This window comes from Schistocerca piceifrons, chromosome X (assembly GCF_021461385.2).
Source record: "Schistocerca piceifrons isolate TAMUIC-IGC-003096 chromosome X, iqSchPice1.1, whole genome shotgun sequence".
Lineage (NCBI taxonomy): Eukaryota > Metazoa > Arthropoda > Insecta > Orthoptera > Acrididae > Schistocerca > Schistocerca piceifrons.
The window spans coordinates 444,698,743-444,724,064 of NC_060149.1; the positions used below are offsets into that span (position 1 = coordinate 444,698,743).

Consider the following 25,322-nt stretch of genomic DNA (forward strand, 5'->3'; position numbering starts at 1 on the left):
CATTTTGCAGCATTTCCTGTTACACCACAATATTCTAATTTACTTAAAAGGATATTGTGATTTACAGTCACATCCCTTTGACCCATCACAAAATATACCAGTTGCCTGAATTTTTTGTCTAATGAATGAAGTACATTTTCACTGTAAGTGTAGATAGCCTTCTCAATATCAGAACCCTTTAGAAATCTGAACTGCGACTTTGACAGTATGTTATTTGTGATGAGATGGTTATAAAGCTGATTGTACATTACCTTTTCAAAAATTTTTGAGAATGCTGGCAAAAGTTAAATTGGATGGAAATTTGACGCAATTTCTTTATCTCCCTTCTTAAACAGTGGATAACTTCAGCATATTTCAACCACTCAGGAAATATTCCACTGATAAACGAGTGGTTACACAAATAGCTTAATATGTTGCTTAACCCAGAATCATATTCTTTAATTAACTTTGTTGATATTTCATTATACCCACCACATGTTTTTGATTTTAAAGATTTTGTGATGGACATTACTTCTGCTGCGGTAGTGAGGGTCAAATTCATATTATGGAAGTTACTTGAAATGTCTGGTCTGAGGTATCCCATAGCAGCATCTACAGAACCTGACAACCCCATTAACAATAACAGTAACATTTATAAAATGTGTGTTAAAAAGTTCTGCAACAGTATACACATCTGTTACCAATGTATCATTTACTGTTAATGTTATTTGCCCCTCTGCAGGCCGGCCGCTGTGGCCAAACTGTTCTAGGTGCTTCATTCCAGAACCGCCCTGCTGCTTGGCCACAGGTTCGAATCTCGCCTCGGGCATGGATGTGCGTGTGGTCTTTAGGTTAGTTAGGTTTAAGTTGTTCTAAATCTAGGGGACTGATGACCTCAGATGTTAAGTCACATAGTGCTTAGAGGCAGAGCCTCTCTTCATGTCTGCTTCTACTGGTCTCGTCTTTCACCATATCCCATATTGTCTTTATTGTGTTATCTGATATGACTATCTTCTCCTTGTAATATATTTGCTTTGATATCCATATTACAGTCTTTAATATTTTGCAGTATTTCTTGTAATGTTCTATGGCATCAAAATCAGAACTGTTTCGGATTGACAGATAGTTTTCTTTTTGTTTTATGAGATACTTCTATTCCTTGAGCAATCCATGTCTTCTTTGTAGACTTTGCTCTAACCTTGGTTAGTTTTGGGGGAAACAGTGTTCAGATAAGGTAAGCACTTTATTAGCAAAAGTGTTATATTTTTCATTCATGCCATGAGCAGTGTAAATATCACTCCAGGGAATGCCTCTGAGGAGTGTCCTAAAATAATCAATTTTTGGCTTATTGATTACCCTCTTGAGTTCAGATTTAACAGATTTTATATCCTGTTCAGTATTAATATTTAACAGAAGGAACGGCATGTCATGGTCTGAGAGCCCATTGGCTATTGGTTTTGTAACATAATTTTGTTCATTGTACTTTTCTATAAAGATATTAACAATGGCTGTTTGTGAGCAATTGGCTACCCTAGTGGGGAACTTAACAGTCAGAATTAAGTTGAATGATAGTGTTACTAACTCAAATAAGTTCTTACTGGGAGAGTCTTTTAAGGAAATCTAGATTGAAGTCACCACTATGTCAGCTGGGTTTGAGTACTCTAATTAATCTATGCAGATAATTAATTCATTGATTTTAGTTCTCAGTCCACGGATTTTTTGATGCAATAAAGATAGCTCACATTTTACTTCGACTGAGTTAAACCTGGGTTCTGCTGATTGTTGAAAATTCTTAACCAACAGCTGTTTATGCTGATGTAATAAACTAGAATTATGTTTTTTTGGTTTCTTACTCAAACTGAAGGGTTGTCTCAATCTTTTAAAACTTGGTTTCTTTCTGCCCTTCCTATCCTAAAATAGGGTCTTTTGTGAACCCTATAACCACTGGTATTTTACCACTCATGACATTGCCTCCTCCCTTTAACTTTCCTGCTACTTTCCCAGCCAGTTTACTTGAGGTGAAAGCTATACTTAGTATAATGCCACCTATTGAGAGAATCAACAGGGATCCACACTAATGTATGACCCTGCACCCGACATAAGCAGCCATGCCAACTCCAAATTAACTCCCCCGACAGAAGAGTTCAAATGAGGTCGGTCATAGTGCCCAAGAACAGATACAAACTCAACACTAGTATGCTTTGGTGCTGATGTAATCTTTGCCATGTCACACTCTTTACCTTCCCAGGATCTCTGTCAGTACTATTACCTGGCCCACCCACTATAACCACAGTGTCTTCCTTAGTGAAATCTTAGCAAAGTGATCCTAAATCCTCTGTCACCTATTCCACACCATCACTAGGTTTAAAAGAATTGGTGACCTGGTATTCTGATCCCAGTTAATCCTGCAAAAGGTGGCCAACACCTCTTCCATAGGAACTACCTAACAACAACACTTTCTTTCTCTTTACTGATTTCCCTACATCCTTACTTTTGAATTTTGTGCTGAAAGTTTGGTGTGCCCTGTCTACACCTGCAACTGCTTGAGGCTCACCAGCTTCTAACTGAAACAACAGGTCAAATCTATTTTCCACATTCACCATGAAGCTGCCAGACAAATTTCTAAGCCTATTCCTCCTGTTGCCACTTCCTATCTCTCTTTGCACTTGTCCCTTCTTAACCAGTCAAGACCTCCCCTGGACTTGTCTAACTCAGCCTGAAGGGCGGCAATTTACCCCTCCTCTTCTAGTATCTTCCTATCTCTACTACATATCCTACACAACCACTGATGAGTCTCATTTACTTCCCCTACTCCCACGGCACTACAGTCACCCACATGGAAACAACTACAGCACCCATCACACAAAGGCCCCGATCTAGCAATTCTATGGCAAGTCAAGCACTTTTCACTCAGTCCACTATTGGTTAACTTTTGATAAGCCTCATTAATAGTTTGTAGGCAAACATCAGTATACTGCTACAATAGTTTACTGTTGTATATCTATGAGCAGTAAAATCCTAACTACACAGTTCACAATCTTTCAAATACATTGAACAGACACTGTCATTGTTTTAACACATGGCGTACTGGTGTTACACTTATTTCACAGTTAAGTTGATGCATTGTTGTTGACCTAACGCATACAGCTTCCTTGTCTGAAAATCAGCCATTGACTAACTATCTTGGGACCAAAAATTGGGCCTTTATATATCATCAAAATAATAGGTACTGAAACTATACATCATTTGATGTTAAATTTACAGAAATTACAATTAAAACACCACTCATTCAATTAACTGAATATATCAAAAAATTCCTTCTTTTTAACAATTTCTTCCACTATGAGGGTTAAGCTGAATTATTTGTTTAAATGATAAAATTAACAGATATAGTTATACAAACAATACTTTTGACATACCTGGTAATTACTTTGTAATCAATTGAGGGCTGGCTTTGCTATCACATATTTGAATAGAGCCAAATAGATACTTTAAGAATACTAGTGGTTGTTCCTCCAAAGGTTTATAATTAGTACAGAATTTATATTTGTTTGTAAGTCAACAATAGAATTTAAATTATGGAACAATTGCTGATTTCACCCTATAACTAAAGATATTAACTAAGAATAGTCAAAATGAATTAGAAAATCAATTACATACATAAAACTAAACACCAAACTAGATCTGGTGCTATATTCTTTACAATTGAGGGCAACCTTTCTCTTTTATGAAAATGCAGATTACACTCACACATGTTAATCTTAATTAGTTAAAATGAAAAAAATGAATTTAAGGAGGCAGATGGCTAAACAAGTGGGGAAGTAACAAGATCCCAGCTTGCTTCATCACCTTAATCCCTGATTGGATTGACCAGATAGATGTTGCAAATAGCTAACTGGGCAATTCAATGAACACAAGTGACCCCAGAAAGTGAGTTAAGAATCTACACACAAAAAATATTACATAAGAAATCTCATCAAAAACTACTCTACATATGTAATTCAAATTTCTTCTTATATGAAATGGCCATAGAAAATATGTACATACATTGCATTGTACAATGGCACCAAATACCCACAAGTTATACTTTTAATAAAAATTAGGCATTTTGACTATAGTACAAAAGATGGGGACCAGTAAAAAGTACACATTACACTACAAAACATTACTCTAGGTCATAACTGTCTGAAACTGGTTAAACTTGAAAGATTTGGGCTTCTTTCCCCTTCGCAAAATCACTGAAATGCCAAGTCCTGGTTTGAAATCGACATAGTTTATGGACTCATCATCTTAGTGCCTAAAATATGTACATCACCTCTAGCAAAAACTCAAGATGTGTAGTAGCATAGATTTACAAAATGTTACATTATGAAAAAAGACTAGTCACCACCACATGACTTAATTACTATTCAAATCAAAAACAAGGGGATGGAAGTTTTACCAAATCATTGCCCTACTTCTCCATTCGACTCTGAGTGCTACTCTCATTCAACCAGAAAATTAAATCCTTGCAAAATCACAAGATGTTACCAAATAGTTGACCTGTCAGATTATTCACAAGACTCTAGCACCACCATTATCAGTTAATCAGCAAAATTACTTTTTTTCATCCCAGTATTACCCCTGTAAGCTCATAATTACTCAGAACACAAACAGAAATTTTCAGATAACCTATAGATCTGATAATGCAGTGTTATATGACTTGTATCTCACTTTCTATTAAGCTTTCATTCCAAGCTGCAGTGTCATGAATTGCGCAATATACACAGTACTCATTGTTGCCTAGTTCAAAATTATATCACGAATACAGTTACACCACATTTGTTTTTTATACAGTTATCTTTTTCATTACTCAATCATGTCTGTCAGCTCCATTATTTTACTTACCTCTCTTACCTCGTTAACTAGTGGAGTGCATCCTCAAAAAAACATCCCTACTGCAAAGACAGGCTCCCTAACCATTAAGACCCTAACATGATTCATTATTTTATTATTTCATTATTGCTTCATTATCTAATAAACACCTGCTGTGCTTATTCAATGCAAAATTGAGACTACTGGAAAACACTCCACAGTAATAGATCCTTATGCTAAGGCAAACTGAGCTCTTGTTACTGACCAGACAAAATTATCAATTAGAAAAACTTATTTCACTGTGATCCATCAAATTGCTTGAGATTCTAGCCTGAAATGCAATATACATACAAATCTTGCATATTCTTTCCACATGCATTATTACAGGCAACTACGTTTAAAGTTATAATTTCTTAATGAGAGAAAAGTCTGTACTATGACACAGATAAATAGTTAAATGCATATACTGATTGCACTGACCACAAACACTTCTATTACACCACAATTAATATTAAGACCTAGTATTCAAGATGGTTTTTACTGCATATTGCTGCTGTTCATGCACCCATGAGCTGATTAATTCAGATGTTAATTATAGTTTTCAGATAATCTGCACCTTCTCCACATATGCTAACACATTTCATTTTCAGTTTGCCTTACCTCTTTGTTTGACAGAATGTCTTTAACCATGCTACCAATTTACTTTCTTCCATCCTCTTATGATTCCATTACTTATAACTAACACAACATAATATACAACTTGAGAAACCTTTTTTAAAATATTCCTATACTAAAGTATCCTGCTGTACATAATCACATGAAAGTCAAAGATGTAATGTTTCTGATTCACTTATAACCTACAGATAGAATAGGAGAAGAGTTTGACTGTCTCAGGAAACATGAAAGTAGAGATAGACAGCTGGGATAAGCATATAAGCATTGTCACCACTTAGTGAATCCAACACAAAATGTTGAACCACCTACTTGCTATTTGCATAAGAAATTAGTCCCAAATATTACCTCTATGCTGGGATTTTAAATTACCAAGAAATTGCACACAGACAGCTGTCCTGCAATTCCACAGTTAATAGTACTTCTTGTTTCACACTCCTTGATAGCTTACCAGTAGCACCAACAATTTTTATTCCAGACACATGCATCAGTACTATACCCTCTGTGTTCTTAATAGATTCAAAAAATGCTTGTGAAATGCCATTCAAATCACTACCACTGTTCAGTAAATGCTTAACATGTATAACTTGTATACTTGCTGTTATTACAGGGTGCCACACTTCATTTTTGCTTACCATGTGATCTTCTTCAGACAACAAATCTTCATTAATCCTTTCCCTGGAAATATGGCCAGACCACTATTGGTTAACTTTCAATAAGCCTCATTAATAGTTTGCAGGCAAACATCAGCATACTGCTACAATAGTTTACTGTTCTGTCATTGGTGTTACACTTATGTCACAGTTAAGTTGATGCATTGTTGTTGACCTAACCAATACAGCTTCCTTGTCTGAAAATCGGCTGTGGACTGACTGTCTTGTGACCAAAAATTGGGCCTTTATATATCATCACAATAATAGGTACTGAAAGTATACATTGTTTGATGTTAAATTTACAGGAATTACAATTAAAACATAACTCGTTCAATTAACTGAATATATTGAAAAATTCCTTCTTTTTAACAGTTTCTTCTACTACAAGGGTTAAGCTGAATTATTTGTTTAAATGATAAAATTAACAAATATAGTTATACAAACAATACTTTTGACAGACCTGGTAATTACTTTGGAATAAATTGAGGGCTGGCTTTGCTATCATATATTTGAATAGAGCCAAATAGATACTTTAAGAATACCAGTGGTTGTTCCTCCAAAGGTTTATAATTAGTACAGAATTTATATTTGTTTGTAAGTCAACAATAGAATTTAAGTTATGGAACAATTACCGATTTCACCCTATAACTAAAGATATTAACTAGGAATAGTCAAAATGAATTAGAAAATCAATTACATACATAAAACTAAACACCAAACTAGATCTGGTGCTATATTCTTTACAAGTGAGGACCAACCTTTCTCTTTTATGAAAATGCAGATCACCTGATCCACAACTCGAAGAGGCCACATCATTTAATGATTGAATTGTCTGATGATGGTGATGATGATTATGATGTTAATAGTAATTAGTTAAAATGAAAAAATGAATTTAAAGAGGTAGATGGCAAAACAAGAGAGAAAGTAACAACATCTCAGCTTGCTTTGTCACAAGTTGCTGTATAATTCTTTTATATTCACAGACTTACCATCTCAACCTACTAATGTCCATGTACTAGGACAAGATAGCAGGAAAATCAGCATTTCATGGAATCCACCAGATGATGGCAACAGTCCAATAACTCGATATGTGCTGCAATACAATCCTACTCAAGGTGAGGTCATATTCTAGCCACTATTGTATCAGTAAAGAGGTAGTTTGTGTATGTCATATCCACTTACATTTGAACTTCTTTCACTTTCCATTTTTCAGTTTCATGGCAAGGTCCATCTCAAGAAATGACTGTTGATGGCAAACAGAACAGTGCTGTGGTGTCTCAGTTGCACCCAGCAACACTCTACAGCATTCGTGTGGTTGCTGAGAACAATCTTGGCCCTGGTGCCCCAAGCCAAGAAATGCTGGCACGCACTGAGGAAGAGGCACCTACAGCACCACCACGCCATGTAACTATTGATGCTGTAAGCTCCACACAGCTCATGCTTACTTGGGATGCACCTCCAGAGGATCACCTGAATGGCATGCTGCTTGGACATTATGTTGGTTTCCGCCAAATAGGGTGAGATTCATTACACCTGTCTCAACTACAAGAAGGCCAATAGTACTATTGTTACTGAATCTGCAAGTGATAAGTGAGAATATGGAATGAAAGGAAGTGAACACATATGTTCCATTGCAAATGAAGCAATCTTCAGGCTTTCACTCACTTGCAGTGTGTTACAAAAATAAACATTTCTCTGTAGTGGCTATTTCATGAAAAAATTAAGATGTGTATGCAAATGCCAAATAGCCAAATTATATTGCAATAACATGGGATATTTAGTGGATGCAAAAAAGATAATGGCTAACAGTCATAAGTTTGTTTGACTCATGAGAGGGTTTTAGAATTTTTTTTGAGAAATCTGAACAGAAAGGTACTCAAACAAACAAAATGTCTATCAGCTCACAAAAACACGCATAACAACACATTCACTTCTGACCTAGTTTGTGTTTGTTGATGAACATCAAGGTGGAAATTGACTGTGGCTTAAAGAATGAATCTAGAATCCAAAATGCAAAAAATTGCTGACATACATATGGAATTTCAAGAACTCATTGTACTGATAACTCTGTGAATGTGTGTCAACATGTATAGGCTTCTTTCTATGGATTCTGAATAAAATTTTAATGACAGCTTATACAGAGCCTAAGTAAAGAATTTTACTACACTCTGTCCATGAATCAATTTGGAAAAACCTTAATTTCTTCAGTAAACAGTGCCTTGTGTGTTGTAATTTACAGAGAATATATAGCTTTACATTTAGGTTCGAGTTAAGTATTTCTTCCTCTTGGATTTCTATAAAATTTTCCTGGGATGACACTCAAGTTCAAAACAAAAAATAAAAAAAGATTTAGAGAGAAAGGTATCATGTTTTCTCATATATGTAAAAAATGTATAGTCCTATGAATTTCTTCCTTCGTTCCTGTGTTCATGTTTTGGTACCCTACTTTGTGCAAACACTCTGTATTTCTTAATCCTGGTGATTTATGAGTATTATCTGCAGCTGCAATTTTGTTGCTAAAACAGATATATTCATTGTTCTAATTTCAGAGAATCTGAAGGAAAGGTACACTACAACTATACAACAGTACCATGGAAAGGATATGGGAAAGAAGAGTACCATCTAGAATCATTAAAGAAGTATAGCAAATATGGTGTTGTTGTCCAAGCTTTTAATAGCCGAGGACCAGGACCACTTTCAGAAGAAGTTGTGGCTCAGACACTGGAAGATGGTGAGTCACAATGTCTATCATTTTTCAGTTTTGTTAGGGAGTTATATTTTCGGCATTGCAATATCCAAAAGATTTCATGATTAATTCATTTGCAGCCTGTATACATTCTGGTACATGGATCTCCTGTGATCACTGTGTTTCAGAGAGCACTGAGGTTTGATTTTGCATAACTGTAACTCACTTGTAATTTCCCGGTTTGTTTGAAAATGATTTAATTAAAATGTCAATGTGGCTCTGAGCACTCATCAGTGTTGCTTTAGAAACAACATCATGAATCTGAACATTGATTTTAAGTTTCTGATGAATATGAAACTACTTATTATGAAATCATGATAATCTTACAGAAAGTTAAAATCAGTAATGTTGTGCAAAAGGATAAAATTTTATCTTCTCATCTCTGCCCACATGCATATATGCATGGGTAAAAAGGAAGTCTGGAACAAAGATCAGAGTTTACTATTTCAAAACGTTGAAGTCATTATAATTGGTACATGTGCTTGTTTGGGCTTAATGAGATTAAAATTAGCCATGGGGTAATCAAAAGACACATCATACATTGACTTGAAATGATTTTGGCAAAATCATGGAAAACCTAGTTCTTGTTAGCCAGACGGGGGTCTGAAATTCACTCTTGCCAAATGTTTGGCTTCCACTTAATAGGTCAGGGGGGCCATTTACGTACAGGAGGCTGCTACATGGGTAGCAGTGTATGTGTGGAGTGAACTGGATGGTTTTTCTACATTAGAAGATCTTGGAAAACTGGAGAAATGCTGCAGGTCAAACACAGAATGACAGTAGATCTTAGAACAATTAGTATTACAGCTGCAAATTTTCATAGCTGTGTTAGGAAAGAACCACCACTCCAGGCACTAATAGAAAGCACTGAAGGTCAAATTGTTATAGGTACTGAAAGCTGGATGAAACTGAAGATAAGTGCACTAAAATCTTTTTACAGAGGTTCTAATGGCATTCAGAAAATATAGATTAAGTACAGTTTGTGATGTAGGGTTTGTTGCTGTTAGAAGTAGTTTGTGCTGTAGTGAAACTGAAGCAGATAGTTTCTGAAAGCTTGTATGGTTAGAGGCTGTGACTGACTACTGGAATAAATTAATAATTGGTTCCTTTTACCAAACTACTGGTTTAGATGATACAGTTGCTGAAAGGTTCAAAGAAAACGTAAGTCTCATTTCGAATAGGTACTCCATTTGTGCAGTTATAGTTGGTGCTTACTTCAGTCTGTCCTCAGTATATTGGAGGAAATACATGTTTAAAGTTGGTGGTAGACATAAAACATTGTCCATATCTGTACTAAATGCTTTCTCTGGAGCTTATTTCAAGCAATTGCATCAGGAGCCCTTTTGTAGTGTAAGTGGTTGCAAAAATGTATGTGACTTTTTAGCAACAAATAATCCACAGTAAATAATGAACATCATGGTAGATATAGGGATTTGTCAACAAAAGATTGTTGTAATGAGACTGAATATCATAACATCCTAATGCACCAAAATTAATTGCAAGGTATATCTATTAAAAAATAGCATATAAAAATTCACTTACCACCTTCCTAAGATATAGTATCCACTCCTTCCAAACTAACTATGTAAGTACACAAAATATGTGACACACATTCAAGGAAATACTATTAATGGAGAGATTTATGCCAAATGAATTAATAAGAGATGGAACTGATGCCCCATGGTATACAAAGCAGTTGAGAGCAGTGTTGCAGAAGCAACAGAAACAACATGCCTAATTTAAAAGAACATAAAATCTGCAATATAGACAATGTTTTACTGAAGCTCAAAATTTAGCATGGACTTCAATTGAGATGCTTTTAATAACATCCCCAATGAACCTCTCACTCAAAATCTTACAGAAAATCCAAAGAAATGCTGGTCATATGTAAATTACACAAGTGGCAAGACATGATCAATACCTTCACTGCACAATATCAGTAAGAATATTACAAAAGACAGCACCACTAAAGCAGAGTTACTAAGCATGGTTCTCCAAAACTCCTTCACCAAAGAACATGAAGTAAATATTCCAGAATTTGTATCAAGTACAGCAACAAACATGAGAAATGTAGAAGTCTCTATTGTCAGTGTAGCAGAACAACTTAAATCACTTAATAAAGCAAGTCTTCTGGTCCAGATTGTATACAAGTTAGGTCCATTTCAGAGTATGCTGATACAATAGCTACATACTTAGCAAACATATAAAACCCTCATATAACAAAAGATCCATACCTAAAGTGTGGAAAATTGCACAGGCCACACCAATGCTCAAGAAGGGAAATAGGAGTAATCCGCTCAATTATAGACCCATATCACTGACACTAATTTGCAGTAGGACTTTGGGGGCATATACTATGTTCAAACATCATGAAATACCTCAAAGAAGATGATCTATTGACACAGTCAGCATGGATTCAGAAAATATCAGTCTTGTGAAACACAACTTATTGTTTATTCACACAAAATAATGAGTGCTATTAACAGAGGATCTCAAATTGATTCCATGTTTTTAGCTTTCCAAAAGCCATGTGACTCCATTCCTTGCACATGGCCTCTAATCAGAGCATATGCAAATTGAGTATCATCTCAGTTGTGCAATTAGATTCATGATTTCATGCCTGAAATGTTACAGGTCATAATAATAGTGGAAAGTCATTGAGTGAAACAGAAGCTGTATCTGGCATCTGCAAAGGGCCGCTGCTCTTTCTCTGTTATATAAATGATTTAGAAGACTGTCTGAGCAACCCTCTTAGACTGTTTGCAGATGATACTGTGATTTACCATTTAGTAAAGTTATCAGATCATCAAAATCAATTACAAAATGATTTTAAGAAGATATTTGTATGTACAGAAAGTGGCAATTGACTCTATACAATGAAAAGTGTGAGGACATACATCTGAGTACTAAAAGGACTCCATCAAATCTCATTTGCATGATAAATTATACACATCTAAAGGCTGTTGATTTAACTAAATACGTGGGGATTACAGTTATCAACAACTTAAATTGGTATGATCGTATGGAAAGTGTTTTTGGGAAGGTGAACCAAAGACTATGTTTTCTTGGCGGAACACAGCTCATTTTGTGTTATTGCTAAATGTGGGAGACAGTGTCATGGATATGATACATGAGTTGGGATGGCAATCATTAAAACAAAGTGAAAACATTGTGAGGAGATCTTTTCCATGGTGCTCACCTACATAGGGAGAAATGATAATCATCATAAAATACAAGAAATCAGAGCTCACACAGAAATATTGAAGTGTTCATTGTTCCTGAAAGCTACTCTGTAATGGAGCAGCACATAAATAGTTTGAAGGTGGTCTGATAATCCATCTGCCAGGCACTGAAAATTGGAAAGTAGTCATATAGGTGTATATGTAGATACTGCTGTACATGTTAGTTCATTTCATTAACTGCCATGCCATCTGTCTTGGTCTTACTTATGTTTCAAGAGTGACTGTAAAACCACTATAGGAACATAAAATATTATCATCTTAAAGAAATGAAAGAAGTGTGCGTGCAAGCATTCTCCTGCTGGAAGACAATGTAGAAACAATAATGGCATTTGCCGGATGATGTTATCAATGAATCCTACACTATTCTTTGTTTCCCTCACAAACCTGTTTTCCTGGATGCCATGAAGAGCACAGGGTGCAGTCAACTGCATATGGTTGCTCACAACAGTACCAGTGATGTGTGTCACTTTGGATCAGAAGAGATTCTCTCTGGTTTCGAGCGGCTAACAGAAGTAGTTAAGGCTGCCATTCTTGTTTGCAAGATGAAAGCATAGCTGACCATTTGCAGTGTAGTCGACAGGACCGATTGTGGACCTCTGGTACAGAGCCAAGTGGAGGGTCTGAATCAGAGGCTCAGACAGTTCTGTGACAGTGTAGGCTGTTGCTCACATCGGTACCAGTTATGTGTGTCACTTTGGATCAGAAGAGTTCTCTCTGGTTTCAAGTGGCTAACAGAAGTAGTTAAGGCTGCCAGTCTTGTTTGCAAGATGAAAGCAGGGCTGGCCATTTGCAGCGTAGTCGACAGGACCGATTGTGGACCTCTGGTACAGAGCCAAGTGGAGGGTGTGAACCAGAGGCTCAGACAGTTCTGTGACTGTGTAGACTGCCAATTCCTCAACTTATGCCAGAGGGTGGTTGGGTTTCGGATTCTGCTTCTACATCTACATCTACATTTATATTCCACAAGCCACCCAACGGTGTGTGGTGGAGGGCACTTTACGTGCCACTGTCATTACCTCCCTTTTCTGTTCCAGTCGCATACGGTTCGCAGGAAGAACGACTGTCTGAAAGCCTCCGTGCACTCTAATTTTACATTCGTGATCTCCTCAGGAGGTATAAGTAGGGAGAAGCAATATATTCGATACCTCATCCAGAAACGCACCCTCTTGAAACCTGGACAGCAAGCAACACCGCGATGCAGAGCGCCTCTCTTGCAGAGTCTGCCACTTGAGTTTGCCAAACATTTCCGTAACGCTATCACGGTTACTAAATAACCCTGTGACAAAATGCGCCGCTCTTCTTTGGATCTTCTCTATCTCCCCCGTCAACCAGATCTGGTACGGATCCCACACTGATGAGCAATACTCAAGTATAGGTCGAACGAGCGCTCTGTAAGCCACCTCCTTTGTTGATGGACTACATTTTCTAAGGACTCTCCCAATGAATCTCAACCTGGTACCCGCCTTACCAACAATTAATTTTATATGATCATTCCACTTCAAATCATTCCGCATGCATACTCCCAGATATTTTACAGAAGTAACTGCTGCCAGCGTTTGTTCCACTATCGTACAATCATACAATAAAGGATCCTTCTTTCTATGTATTCGCAATACATTACATTTGTCTATGTTAAGGGTCAGTTGCCACTCCCTGCACCAAGTGCCTATCTGCTGCAGATCTTCCTGCATTTCACTACAATTTTCTAATGCTGCAACTTCTCTGTATACTACAGCATCATCCACGAAAAGCCGCATGGAACTTCCGACATTATCTACTAGGTCATTTATATATACTGTGAAAATCAATGGTCCCATAACACTCCCTTGTCGCACGCCAGAGGTTACTTTAACGTCTGTAGACGTCTCTCCATTGATAACAACATGCTGTGTTCTGTTTGCTAAAAGCTCTGCAATCCAGCCACACAGCTGGTCTGATATTCTGTAGGCTCTTACTTTGTTTATCAGGTGGAACTGTATCGAACGCCTTCCGGAAGTCAAGGAAAATAGCATCTACCTGGGAGCCTGTATCTAATATTTTCCAGATCTCATGAACAAATAAAGCGAGTTGGGTCTCACACGATCGCTGTTTCCATGTTGATTCCTACAGAGTAGATTCTGGGTTTCCAAAAACGACATGATACGTGAGCAAAAAACATGTTCTAAAATTCTACAACAGATCAACGTCATAGATATAGGTCTATAGTTTTGTGCATCTGCTCTATGACCCTTCTTGAAGACTGGGACTATCTGTGCTCTTTTCCAATCATTTGGAACTTTCCGTTCCTCTAGAGACTTGCGGTACATGGCTGTTAGAAGGGGGGCAAGTTCTTTCGCGTACTCTGTGTAGAATCGAATTGGTATCTCGTCAGGTCCAGTGGACTTTCCTCTGTTGAGTGATTCCAGTTGCTTTTCTATTCCTTGGACACTTATTTCGATGTCAGCCATTTTTTCATTTGTGTGAGGATCTAGAGAAGGAACTGCAGTGCGGTCTTCCTCTGTGAAACAGCTTTGGCAAAAGGTGTTTAGTATTTCAGCTTTAAATGTGTCATCCTCTGTTTCAATGCCATCATCATCCCAGAGTGTCGGGATATGCTGTTTCAAGCCACTTACTGATTTAACGTAAGTCCAGAACATCTTGGGATTTTCTGTCAAGTTGCGACATAGAATTTTACTTTCAAATTCACTGAACGCTTCACGCATAGCCCTCCTTACGCTAACTTTCACATCGTTTAGCTTCCGTTTGTCTGAGAGGTTTTGGCTACGTTTACACTTGGAGTGAAGCTCTCTTTGCTTTCACAGTAGTTTCCTAACTTTGTTGTTGAACCACGGTAGGTTTTTCCCGTCCCTCACAGTTATACTCGGCACGTACCTGTCTAAAACGCATTTGACGATTGCCTTGAACTTTTTCCATAAACACTCAACATTGTCAGTGTCACAACAGAAATTTTCATTTTGATCTGTTAGGTAGTCTGAAATCTGCCTTCTATTACTCTTGCTAAACAGATAAACCTTCCTCCTTCTTTTTATATTCCTATTAACTTCCACATTCAGGGATGCTGCAATGGCCTTATGATCACTTATTCCCTGTTCTGCACTTACAGAGTCGAAAAGTTCAGGTCTGTTTGTTATCAGTAGGTCCAAGATGTTATCTCCACGAGTCGGTTCTCTGTTTAATGCTCGAGGTAATTTTCGGATAGTGCACTCAGTATAATGTCACTCGATGCTCTGTCCCTACCACCCGTCCTAAACATCTGAGTGTCCCAGTCTATATCTGGTAAATTGAAATCTCCACCTAAGACTATAACATGCTGAGAAAATTTATGTGAAATGTATTCCAAATTTTCTCTCAGTTGTTCTGCCACTAATGCTGCTCAGTCGGGAGGTCGGTAAAAGGAGCCAACTATTAACCTAGCTCGGTTGTTGAGTGTAACCTGCACCCATAATAATTCACAGGAACTATCCACTTCTACTTCACTACAGGAAAAACTACTACTAACAGCGACAAACACGCCACCACCAGTTGCATGCAATCTATCCTTTCTAAACACCGTCTGTGCCTTTGTAAAAATTTCGGCAGAATTTATCTCTGGCTTCAGCCAGCTTTCCATACCTATAACGATTTCAGCTTGGGTGCTTTCTATCAGTCCTTGAAGTTCCAGTACTTTACCAATGCAGCTTCAACAGTTTACAATTACAATACCGTTTGCTGCTTGGCCCCCGCATGTCCTGACTTTGCTCCGCACCCTTTGAGGCTGCTGCCCTTTCTGTACTTGCTCGAGGCCATCTAACCTAAAATACCGCCCAGTCCACACCACACAACCCCTGCTACCCGTGTAGCCACTTGCTGCGTGTAGTGGACTCCTGACCTATCCAGCGGAACCCGAAACCCCACCACCCTATGGCGCAAGTCGAGGAATCTGCAGCCCACACAGTCGCAGAACCGTCTCAGCCTCTGATTCAGACCCTCCACTCCGCTCTGTACCAAAGGTTCGCAGTCAGTCCTGTCGACGATGCTGCAGATGGTGAGCTCTGCTTTCATCCCGCTAGCGAAACTGGCAGTCTTCACCAAATCAGATAGCCGCCGGAAGCCATAGAGGATTTCCTCCGATCCATAGTGACACACATCATTGGTGCCGACATGAGTGACCACCTGCAGATGGGTGCACCCTGTACCCTTCATGGCATCCGGAAGGACCCTTTTCACATCTGGAATGACTCCCCCCGGTATGCACACAGAGTGCACATTGGTTTTCTTCCCCTCTCTTGCTGCCATATCCATAAGGGGCCCCATTACGCGCCTGACGTTGGAGCTCCCAACTACCAGTAAGCCAACCCTCTGCGACCACCCGGATCTTGCAGACTGAGGGGCAACCTCTGGAACAGGACAAGCAGCCACGTCCGGCCAAAGATCAGTATCAGCCTGAGACAGAGCCTGAAACCGATTCATCAGACAAACTGGAGAGGCCTTCCGTTCAGCCCTCCGGCATGTCTTTCGCCCCCTGCCGCACTTTGAGGCGACCTCCCACTCTACCACAGGTGAGGGATCAGCCTCAATGTGGGCAGTATCCTGGGCAGCCACAGTCGTAGTCCAATCGGGAGATGCGTGGGAGGAGCTGGCCGTCCCCGACAAACCCCCATCCGGACCTCCACAGTGATGCCCATTGGCAACAGCCTCAAGCTGTGTGACCAAAGCCAACACTGCCTGAAGCTGGGAGCGAAGGGATGCCAACTCAGCCTGCATCCGAACACAGCAGTTGCAGTCCCTATCCATGCTAAAAACTGTTGTGCAAAGAACGTCTGAACTAATCTACAGAGAGCACAAACAATTCGACACAAAATTTAAACAGTTATTAAAATACAAGATTGCCTAGTAAATGCAGTAATGCTGCTACTTGCGCACTGCTGACACACTGCTTGGCGGCGGAAGGAGACTACGCGATTTTACACTATTCAGGTACTAAAACATGATGCTACAACTCCCAAATACTATAATACGCCCGAAATTTATGAATTAAACAATTCAAATACCAAAAACACGCAAAGAAGTTAAGAATTAAACTATGTAACAAATAAGTGAGCTAAGAGTATATGACTTGCTGCTGCAGCTGCTTATCCAATGGCGGCAGGGAGCACACTGGCTGTGACCAACCGACACTGGCCGTTTGAAACAAAAACAGAAGACAGACAACTACGCGAATTTACACTATTCAGGTACTAAAACGCGATGCTACAACTCTCAAATACTATAATACGCCCAAAATTTGTGAATTAAACAATGGAAATACCAAAATCACGCAAAGAAATTAAGAATTAAACTATGTAACAAATAAGTGAGCTAAGAGTATACTATACGACTTTCTGCTGCAGCTGCTTATCCAACGGCGGCAGGGAGATTAGGTGTCCACTGTACGCAGGAGGTGGCTACATGGGTAGCAGGGGCTGTGTGGCATGGACTGGGCAGTTTTTTAGGTTAGAGGGTCTCGGGAAGATGCAAGATGGGCTTCAGTCACAAAGGGTGCAAGCTGAACACAGGAAGAATGTAGATACAGGGACCATTGGTATAACAGTTGTAAATTGCCGTACCTGTGTTGGGAAAGCACCAGAGCTCCAAGCACTAATAGAAAGCACTGATGCTCAAATCATTATAGACACTTAAAGATGGCTAAAGCCAGAGATAAACTCAGCCGAAATTTTTGCAAAGAATCTAATGGTTTTCTGAAAGGATAAGCTAAACACAGTTGGTGGTGGTGTGTTTATTGCTGTTTGAAGTAGTTCATCTTGTTAAAAATTGAAGTAGATAGTTCCTGTGAGTTAGTATGGGCAGAGGTCATTGTTGGCAACCAGAATAAAATAATGATAGGATCATTTTTCCGACCTCCCATTTCAGATGATGCAGTTGCTGAAAGATTCAAAGAAAACTTGAGTTTGATTTCAAACACATACCCAACTCATATGATAATAGTTGGTGATGACTTTAATTTACCCTCGATATGTTGGCGAGAATACATGTTTAATTCTGTTGTCTTGCAAACGTCCCCATCAATTGACTCAGGCATCGAGACGTGGCTGCACGATCCGTTACAGCCATGCGAATAAGATGTCTATCATCTCGACTGTTAGTGATACGAGGCTGTTGTGATCTAGCACGGCAATCCGTATTACCCTCCTGAACCCACCGATTCCATATTCTGCTAACAGTCATTGCATCTCAACCAACGTGAGCAGAAGTGTCGTGATACAATAAACCGCAATCACGATAGGCTACAATCCGACCTTTATCAAAGTCAGAAACGTGATGGTACACATTTCTCCTCCTTACACAAGGCATCACAGTGACGTTTCACCAGGAAATGCAGGTCAACTCGTGTTTGTGTATGAGAAATTGGTTGGAAACTTTCCTCATGTCAGCACATTGTAGGTGTTTCCACCAGCACCAACCTTGTGTGAATGCTCTGAAAAGCTAATCATTTGCATATCACAGCATCTTCTTCCAGTTGGTTAAATTTCACGTCTGTAGCATGTCATCTTCATGGTGTAGCAATTTTAATGGCCAATAGTGTACTTTTTCATGAAATGTGTCAGATTGAATTGACTGATTTAAAGCCACAATTGTTAGAGGAATTTCTATAAAATGGTGGTGCTAGGTAGGTACTCAAAAATCTCTTCAGTACACGATGCAACTTAAATTTTGCCAGATCTTGTAGTATATAGAGACATTTGATTCCTATGAAATTTGACTTTCTTACTTTAAGAATTTTGCCTAGTAACTCTACTTGAAGAAACAGTATACTGAGAGACTGAGCATATCTGTGTTTTACACTGATCTTAATGTTATGAAAGTGATACGTGCATGTTTGTGGTACTTGCATTGCCAAATTTGCTTCATAATAACACCCACACTGAAAATTTTCATTCTGAATCCTGCTCATAAAACTCATTTGGAATTTGGCTAGTAAGGAGAAAACAGATAGTAGCATACAGTCCATTATCACTACACACTGCACCAAGGTCTTGCATTAAATGACAAGCATGTTCACAGAACTTCCAGTAAGGATATATGGCTTTGGTTCATGAAATCATCTTTCTTGGTGTGTTTGTTCAGGATTAAGTTATGATCTGGTGTGGAATTTCATTGTCTGTCTTCTTTTGATTGCATAAACCTGGAGGGAAGAAGAATAAGAGCATGTAATTTTTAATTGTTTAATATGTTACTGTACAGTGGAAATCTTTAATGAAATTTTGAATAATTATTTTCCATAACACATTTTTTGGCTTATGTCTTTCACCGTTTGTAATCAGATTTCCATTGATTGTCATGTCTGAGAAGTAAAGTACCATATTCTGAATTAGAATGGTTCCTAGTCTACCACTGCAAGAAAAATTAGCAACTTGGGGTACTCCATCATAATGAACTTATTATTAGCCAGAAGTGAAGCTCCTACAATTAACATTTCCTGCAGTAATGTATCAAATTCAAATGTATGTTAGGAGCAGAATGTTTATCATTTATAGTAATTTCTGAGAAATGTGGTTTTATATTAAAAGAAGATAGTATTTTGGGTTTAATGTTTCACCATAAGACACATATTTCACACTTCTTCCATGCTTCCTGTACATTTATTTAGTCAGTTATGTTGTACGGACAACAGCAAGATCAACAAGAACCTGGAAAATGTCAAGGAGAACTGGTGTAGATTGAAGTAATTATTATACAGTTGCTCTGTATGCTGTTTAGTCCTCAGGTGGACCCACCTATGTATAAAATGTGCCCATCACAAATAACTTTGTCTTGTTCCCTTCTGTTGTTGTTTTAGAATTGTCAGCCCATAACTATTTCTCCATCATTGCTTCAGCTGACACAGTAATAAGTTGTGTTGTCATATGTCCAAGTGAGCAGCAGTAGTATAAAATAAACAATGAATTAGGTGAGGAAAAATTTATGATTCATGCAAGAAAATTTCCCAGATTACGAGCTAGCAGCACAAGCCCATAATGAGGCAGTTATCTACAAGATAATTAGTAATCAAATAAGCATTTGGCAGGGATCTGATGCAGCTGCACTGTTTAATGCTTTGAGTGGGCCATTACTGTGGGTAAAGTTTTTTTCATTAATATTTAATTAATGAGTGATTTAGCTCATGTGATGTAAGTCTATTTTATCATTTTTTATTAAACTAAGATTAATCTGTGATTCTGCTCATATGTGTTTACCTTGGTAACATAAAGACATCTATTCTGTACATGTGTACAAAGTGCGCTGTGCACCCACTCTTGTTATGGAAAACAGTGTGCCTGCTCGAGGGTTAACTATTATCTGTTGCTAATTCTAGTTTACATATATGTAATCAATCAGAAGTATTTTCCTTACTCTATTTACACTTTCGGTGTCTGATGGGTATCACATCAAATATTCTCAGGTCTGATGCTGTATTATGTTGTGTAAATCTAAGTACGTTTTTTGAGGCTACTGTTTGACACCTTCCAGTGGCTACTGTTCATTACTGTTGACTAAGTTCTGAAAGTCACACATACATAACATAGTTGCTATAAGATGGATGGTGGAAGCATTTAAGATCCCCCTGATTGGAACTAAGGTGTGGCCTTCCACACATGCACAGCTCCTTAGATCTTGCCAGACACAGCAGTGACTGAAAACTGAATTATATTTGGATTTCTGTAAGAGTCCTACACTATGCTGTGATTGGACTGTCATCGGAAGTTCTTGTCCTGCTTGATGCAGCGTGATGGTAGAAAGTGCAAAGGTAAAAACTATACTGAATTGGAACCCAGAATCCATATTGATGATTGTTTATCATACTAATATGTATTGCCTCATTTGCAACATACTCCAAGATAACTGAAACATGGGATATATTTTTGGTCTTCTTATTTGTCTTCTGATGTCCTGTGCTAAGATGTTTTGCTGCTAATGCAGATTTATCTGGTAGGATGAAGCATTAATGATGATGATATTTATCACCATGATCTTTCATCATGAAGCACATTTGGGCTTCATATGACGTTCCACACTCAAATGGAATTTCATATGAGTCTTCTTCGCTAAGGTTGAAATTGTTTCTGTCAGACCCCAGTATTTTTTATGTTTTTCAGCTGAATGAGTATTCTTCCAATTCTTGAAAAACTATGGTGTAAGTATAACAAGAAACTCACAGTTGAGCTTTCTAGGTTTTTTTCCCTTATGTTCCCTGTGCTACACTCTCTTCAATTGAAGTGGAGCATGAATGTGTTTTCTAGAAAACCCATCCTGTTGGAAAGCCACCCTCATATGTTGAAGCTCTTCCAGTAAGTTTTTCAGATTTGAAACAGTACTTTCTCTGTGGATTCAAGTGCAAAGTACATCACTGCCTTGCGCAGGGCAGTGACAATTCAAAGTCTGCAAATACATGGGAGTTTCAGATAGAGTAATCTGATCTGAGAGACTGTTTTTTCCACATGAATGGTTAAATGCTCTCCTTGCAGCAGCTAGCTTGCTCATTTGCTTCTTCTTTCAGCACCCAATGATGACAGGGTGATAACACAGCAACAAAAGAAATTTTGTGTTCTCCATTTCAACAGGTGCAATTTAGTTACAACTATGTGGCATGATTTTTGTCAAGGGTGTGGCATTGCACCTCTCACAGCTTGAAACAGTCAATGATGACACCAGCAGTTTCAAGACACCTGTTTATTTAAGAGAAAATTCGTATGTTTCTCCCATTCACTTATTCAAAACTTATACACTCCTGGAAATTGAAATAAGAACACCGTGAATTCATTGTCCCAGGAAGGGGAAACTTTATTGACACATTCCTGGGGTCAGATACATCACATGATCACACTGACAGAACCACAGGCACATAGACACAGGCAACAGAGCATGCACAATGTCGGCACTAGTACAGTGTATATCCACCTTTCGCAGCAATGCAGGCTGCTATTCTCCCATGGAGACGATCGTAGAGATGCTGGATGTAGTCCTGTGGAACGGCTTGCCATGCCATTTCCACCTGGCGCCTCAGTTGGACCAGCGTTCGTGCTGGACGTGCAGACCGCGTGAGACGACGCTTCATCCAGTCCCAAACATGCTCAATGGGGGACAGATCCGGAGATCTTGCTGGCCAGGGTAGTTGACTTACACCTTCTAGAGCACGTTGGGTGGCACGGGATACATGCGGACGTGCATTGTCCTGTTGGAACAGCAAGTTCCCTTGCCGGTCTAGGAATGGTAGAACGATGGGTTCGATGACGGTTTGGATGTACCGTGCACTATTCAGTGTCCCCTCGACGATCACCAGTGGTGTACGGCCAGTGTAGGAGATTGCTCCCCACACCATGATGCCGGGTGTTGGCCCTGTGTGCCTCGGTCGTATGCAGTCCTGATTGTGGCGCTCACCTGCACGGCACCAAACACGCATACGACCATCATTGGCACCAAGGCAGAAGCGACTCTCATCGCTGAAGACGACACGTCTCCATTCGTCCCTCCATTCACGCCTGTCGCGACACCACTGGAGGCGGGCTGCACGATGTTGGGGCGTGAGCGGAAGATGGCCTAACGGTGTGCGGGACCGTAGCCCAGCTTCATGGAGACGGTTGCGAATGGTCCTCGCCGATACCCCAGGAGCAACAGTGTCCCTAATTTGCTGGGAAGTGGCGGTGCGGTCCCCTACGGCACTGCGTAGAATCCTACGGTCTTGGCGTGCATCCGTGCGTCGCTGCGGTCCGGTCCCAGGTCGACGGGCACGTGCACCTTCCGCCGACCACTGGCGACAACATCGATGTACTGTGGAGACCTCACGCCCCACGTGTTGAGCAATTCGGCGGTACGTCCACCCGGCCTCCCGCATGCCCACTATACGCCCTCGCTCAAAGTCCGTCAACTGCACATACGGTTCACGTCCACGCTGTCGCGGCATGCTACCAGTGTTAAAGACTGCGATGGAGCTCCGTGTGCCATGGCAAACTGGCTGACACTGACGGCGGCGGTGCACAAATGCTGCGCAGCTAGCGCCATTCGACGGCCAACACCGCGGTTCCCGGTGTGTCCGCTGTGCCGTGCGTGTGATCATTGCTTGTACAGCCCTCTCGCAGTGTCCGGAGCAAGTATGATGGGTCTGACACACCGGTGTCAATGTGTTCTTTTTTCCATTTCCAGGAGTGTAGTTTGAGACTTAGACACTCAATAGAGTTTTGTTCATCTTCCACAATAGAGAGAGAGAGAGAGAGAGAGAGAGAGAGAGAGAGAGAGAGACCAGACTAAGGCTGAGTGCTGGATAGTGTAAATCAGAGCTTCCCAACCTTTTCAGCTGGCGGACCCCTTCTTCAGTCGAAAATCGATGGCGGACCCCTAGTCAGTCAAGAGCACAGTAACTTTAAATTTCAGAGTGAAACTCATGGGAACTGACAGCTGAAAGCTTCTTAATGCAAGTGCCATGTTCCCAATGAACCCCCCCCCCCCCCCATCTCCTCCCTCCCCCCCCCCCCCCCCCCCCCCGGCCCCCGAAGTATCAATAGTCTTTGGTTTAAAGATGAATGAAAACAACTTGAAATTAACGATCCAATTTGAATTACCACTGTATCCAGACACTTACTAATGGATTTCCTCCCTTTGTTCAGCACACTATAGCCTGATTAAAATTACTTGGTAATTGACACATAGGAGCTGCCTTCCTTCAAGAGCAATCAACGTCATGTCCAAACTGTTTGCTGTTGACAAGCTGCCGCTTGTGGTCTGTTCACTTCCACTGTTTGGCTGCAGTTGTGTAAGGAGCATGCATATTTTGTAACAGTCATATGTGTGTGTGTGTGTGTGTGTGTGTGTGTGTGTGTGTGTGTGTGTGTGTGTGTGTCGGAGGACTTGAACCTCCGGCAGGAGTGGCCGCGCAATCCATGACGACATGGCGCCTTGCACTGCTCGGCCATTCCGCGCGGCTGTGAAGAAAAGAGGCAGACCCATGATTCGGGGCACAAACACATCATGAAAGGAAAGAGGCCAAGGAATTGCCTTTAAAGGACTATTGTGACATCTGTTGTGCAATGTGTGGGAATACATTCACCCAGTTTATGTGCGTTTCCAAAAGCGGATTTCGTAAGCCGATGTCCCAGTTCTGCTTTTGGTTGGTCAGGTAAACACTTCAAAATCGATTCTGGAAATCTGCTTCTATAAAGCCGTTTTCCAGTTCCACAATCAATTTTCGTGCCCATGTAAACAGCTCGGAAAGTCTGGTTATTTTTACGTCTTTGCGTATCTATTGAATGGCAGCTGTCAGTCCATAGCTGGCAGCTAGCAGGTGTCTTTGCAACAGTGTACTGTCAGTTGGTAGCTGGCAACTGGCAGGCGGCGTGGGAACAGTTTAGCCACAGCTGACAACTTCAACTACTACTTGGACACCATATCGTGGCAGTCAGCCTCGACTGTAAACAATTTAGGAAAACAAACAAATAGACTCTCTTATTTCTATACACGAAGACAAAGCATTTCACAGAACGTAAGACTTTATTTCTCAAAGGAAACAATTCTGGCAGAGGAGGTTATTTTCACATAACAAATCCGGCTGTGGAGCTTCTTGTGATTGTTCTTCCCTTGGTCGTCCTCCCTCCTCATTCATTTCAACTGGAAACTTCCCTTGTTGTGAAGGTGATGGAGAAACTGCACCCTTCTTCAATGATCCTGACTTGAGCCACTGATCCATGTTAGAAGTAATAAACTGATCAAAAATCGACTTATGAAATAGGTAGTGCACTGGCAAAGCAAGTTTAACATTTAATGATGTCTGGGGCTGTATACGTGCCAGTGAGCGCTGTGATTGGTCGACAAAGATCGCTCCGCGCATGCGTAACAGGTTTCAGCGCATCTAGCACCGTGAGCTGGTGCAAAAACGGCCCCCGTATAGTTGTGAAACAGTCGATCAGAGAAGGCACATTCTCCGGCACTAAATTGTGTATGCGTTCTCACCTAGGAACCACAAAGGCTGCTTGGGAATAGGACCTGAAGTAAAAGTACACATGTTTTTCACACGAAAAATAAAATAGTGATGAAGTTGATTTTCACGTTTTTATTCACTAGTTTTACTCATTGTTTTACATTATTTGGTGAAAGATGGCCGCGGACCCCCTAGAAAGAGCCGGCGGACCCCTAAGGGGTCCGCGGACCACACATTGGGAAGCCCTGGTG

At 40.0% G+C, this 25,322-nt stretch overlaps 1 protein-coding gene across 1 annotated transcript in view; it reads left to right on the plus strand.

The window, feature by feature from the left end:
* The window catches only part of LOC124722409 (Down syndrome cell adhesion molecule-like protein Dscam2), a 758,217-nt gene that overhangs the window by 551,589 nt on the left and 181,306 nt on the right, over window positions 1-25,322 (plus strand). The window contains exons 18-20 of the mRNA XM_047247577.1: window positions 7,142-7,273; window positions 7,372-7,675; window positions 8,708-8,889. Of these exons, the coding sequence (XP_047103533.1) occupies window positions 7,142-7,273; window positions 7,372-7,675; window positions 8,708-8,889 (618 nt within the window). The remainder of the gene's footprint in view (window positions 1-7,141; window positions 7,274-7,371; window positions 7,676-8,707; window positions 8,890-25,322) is intronic.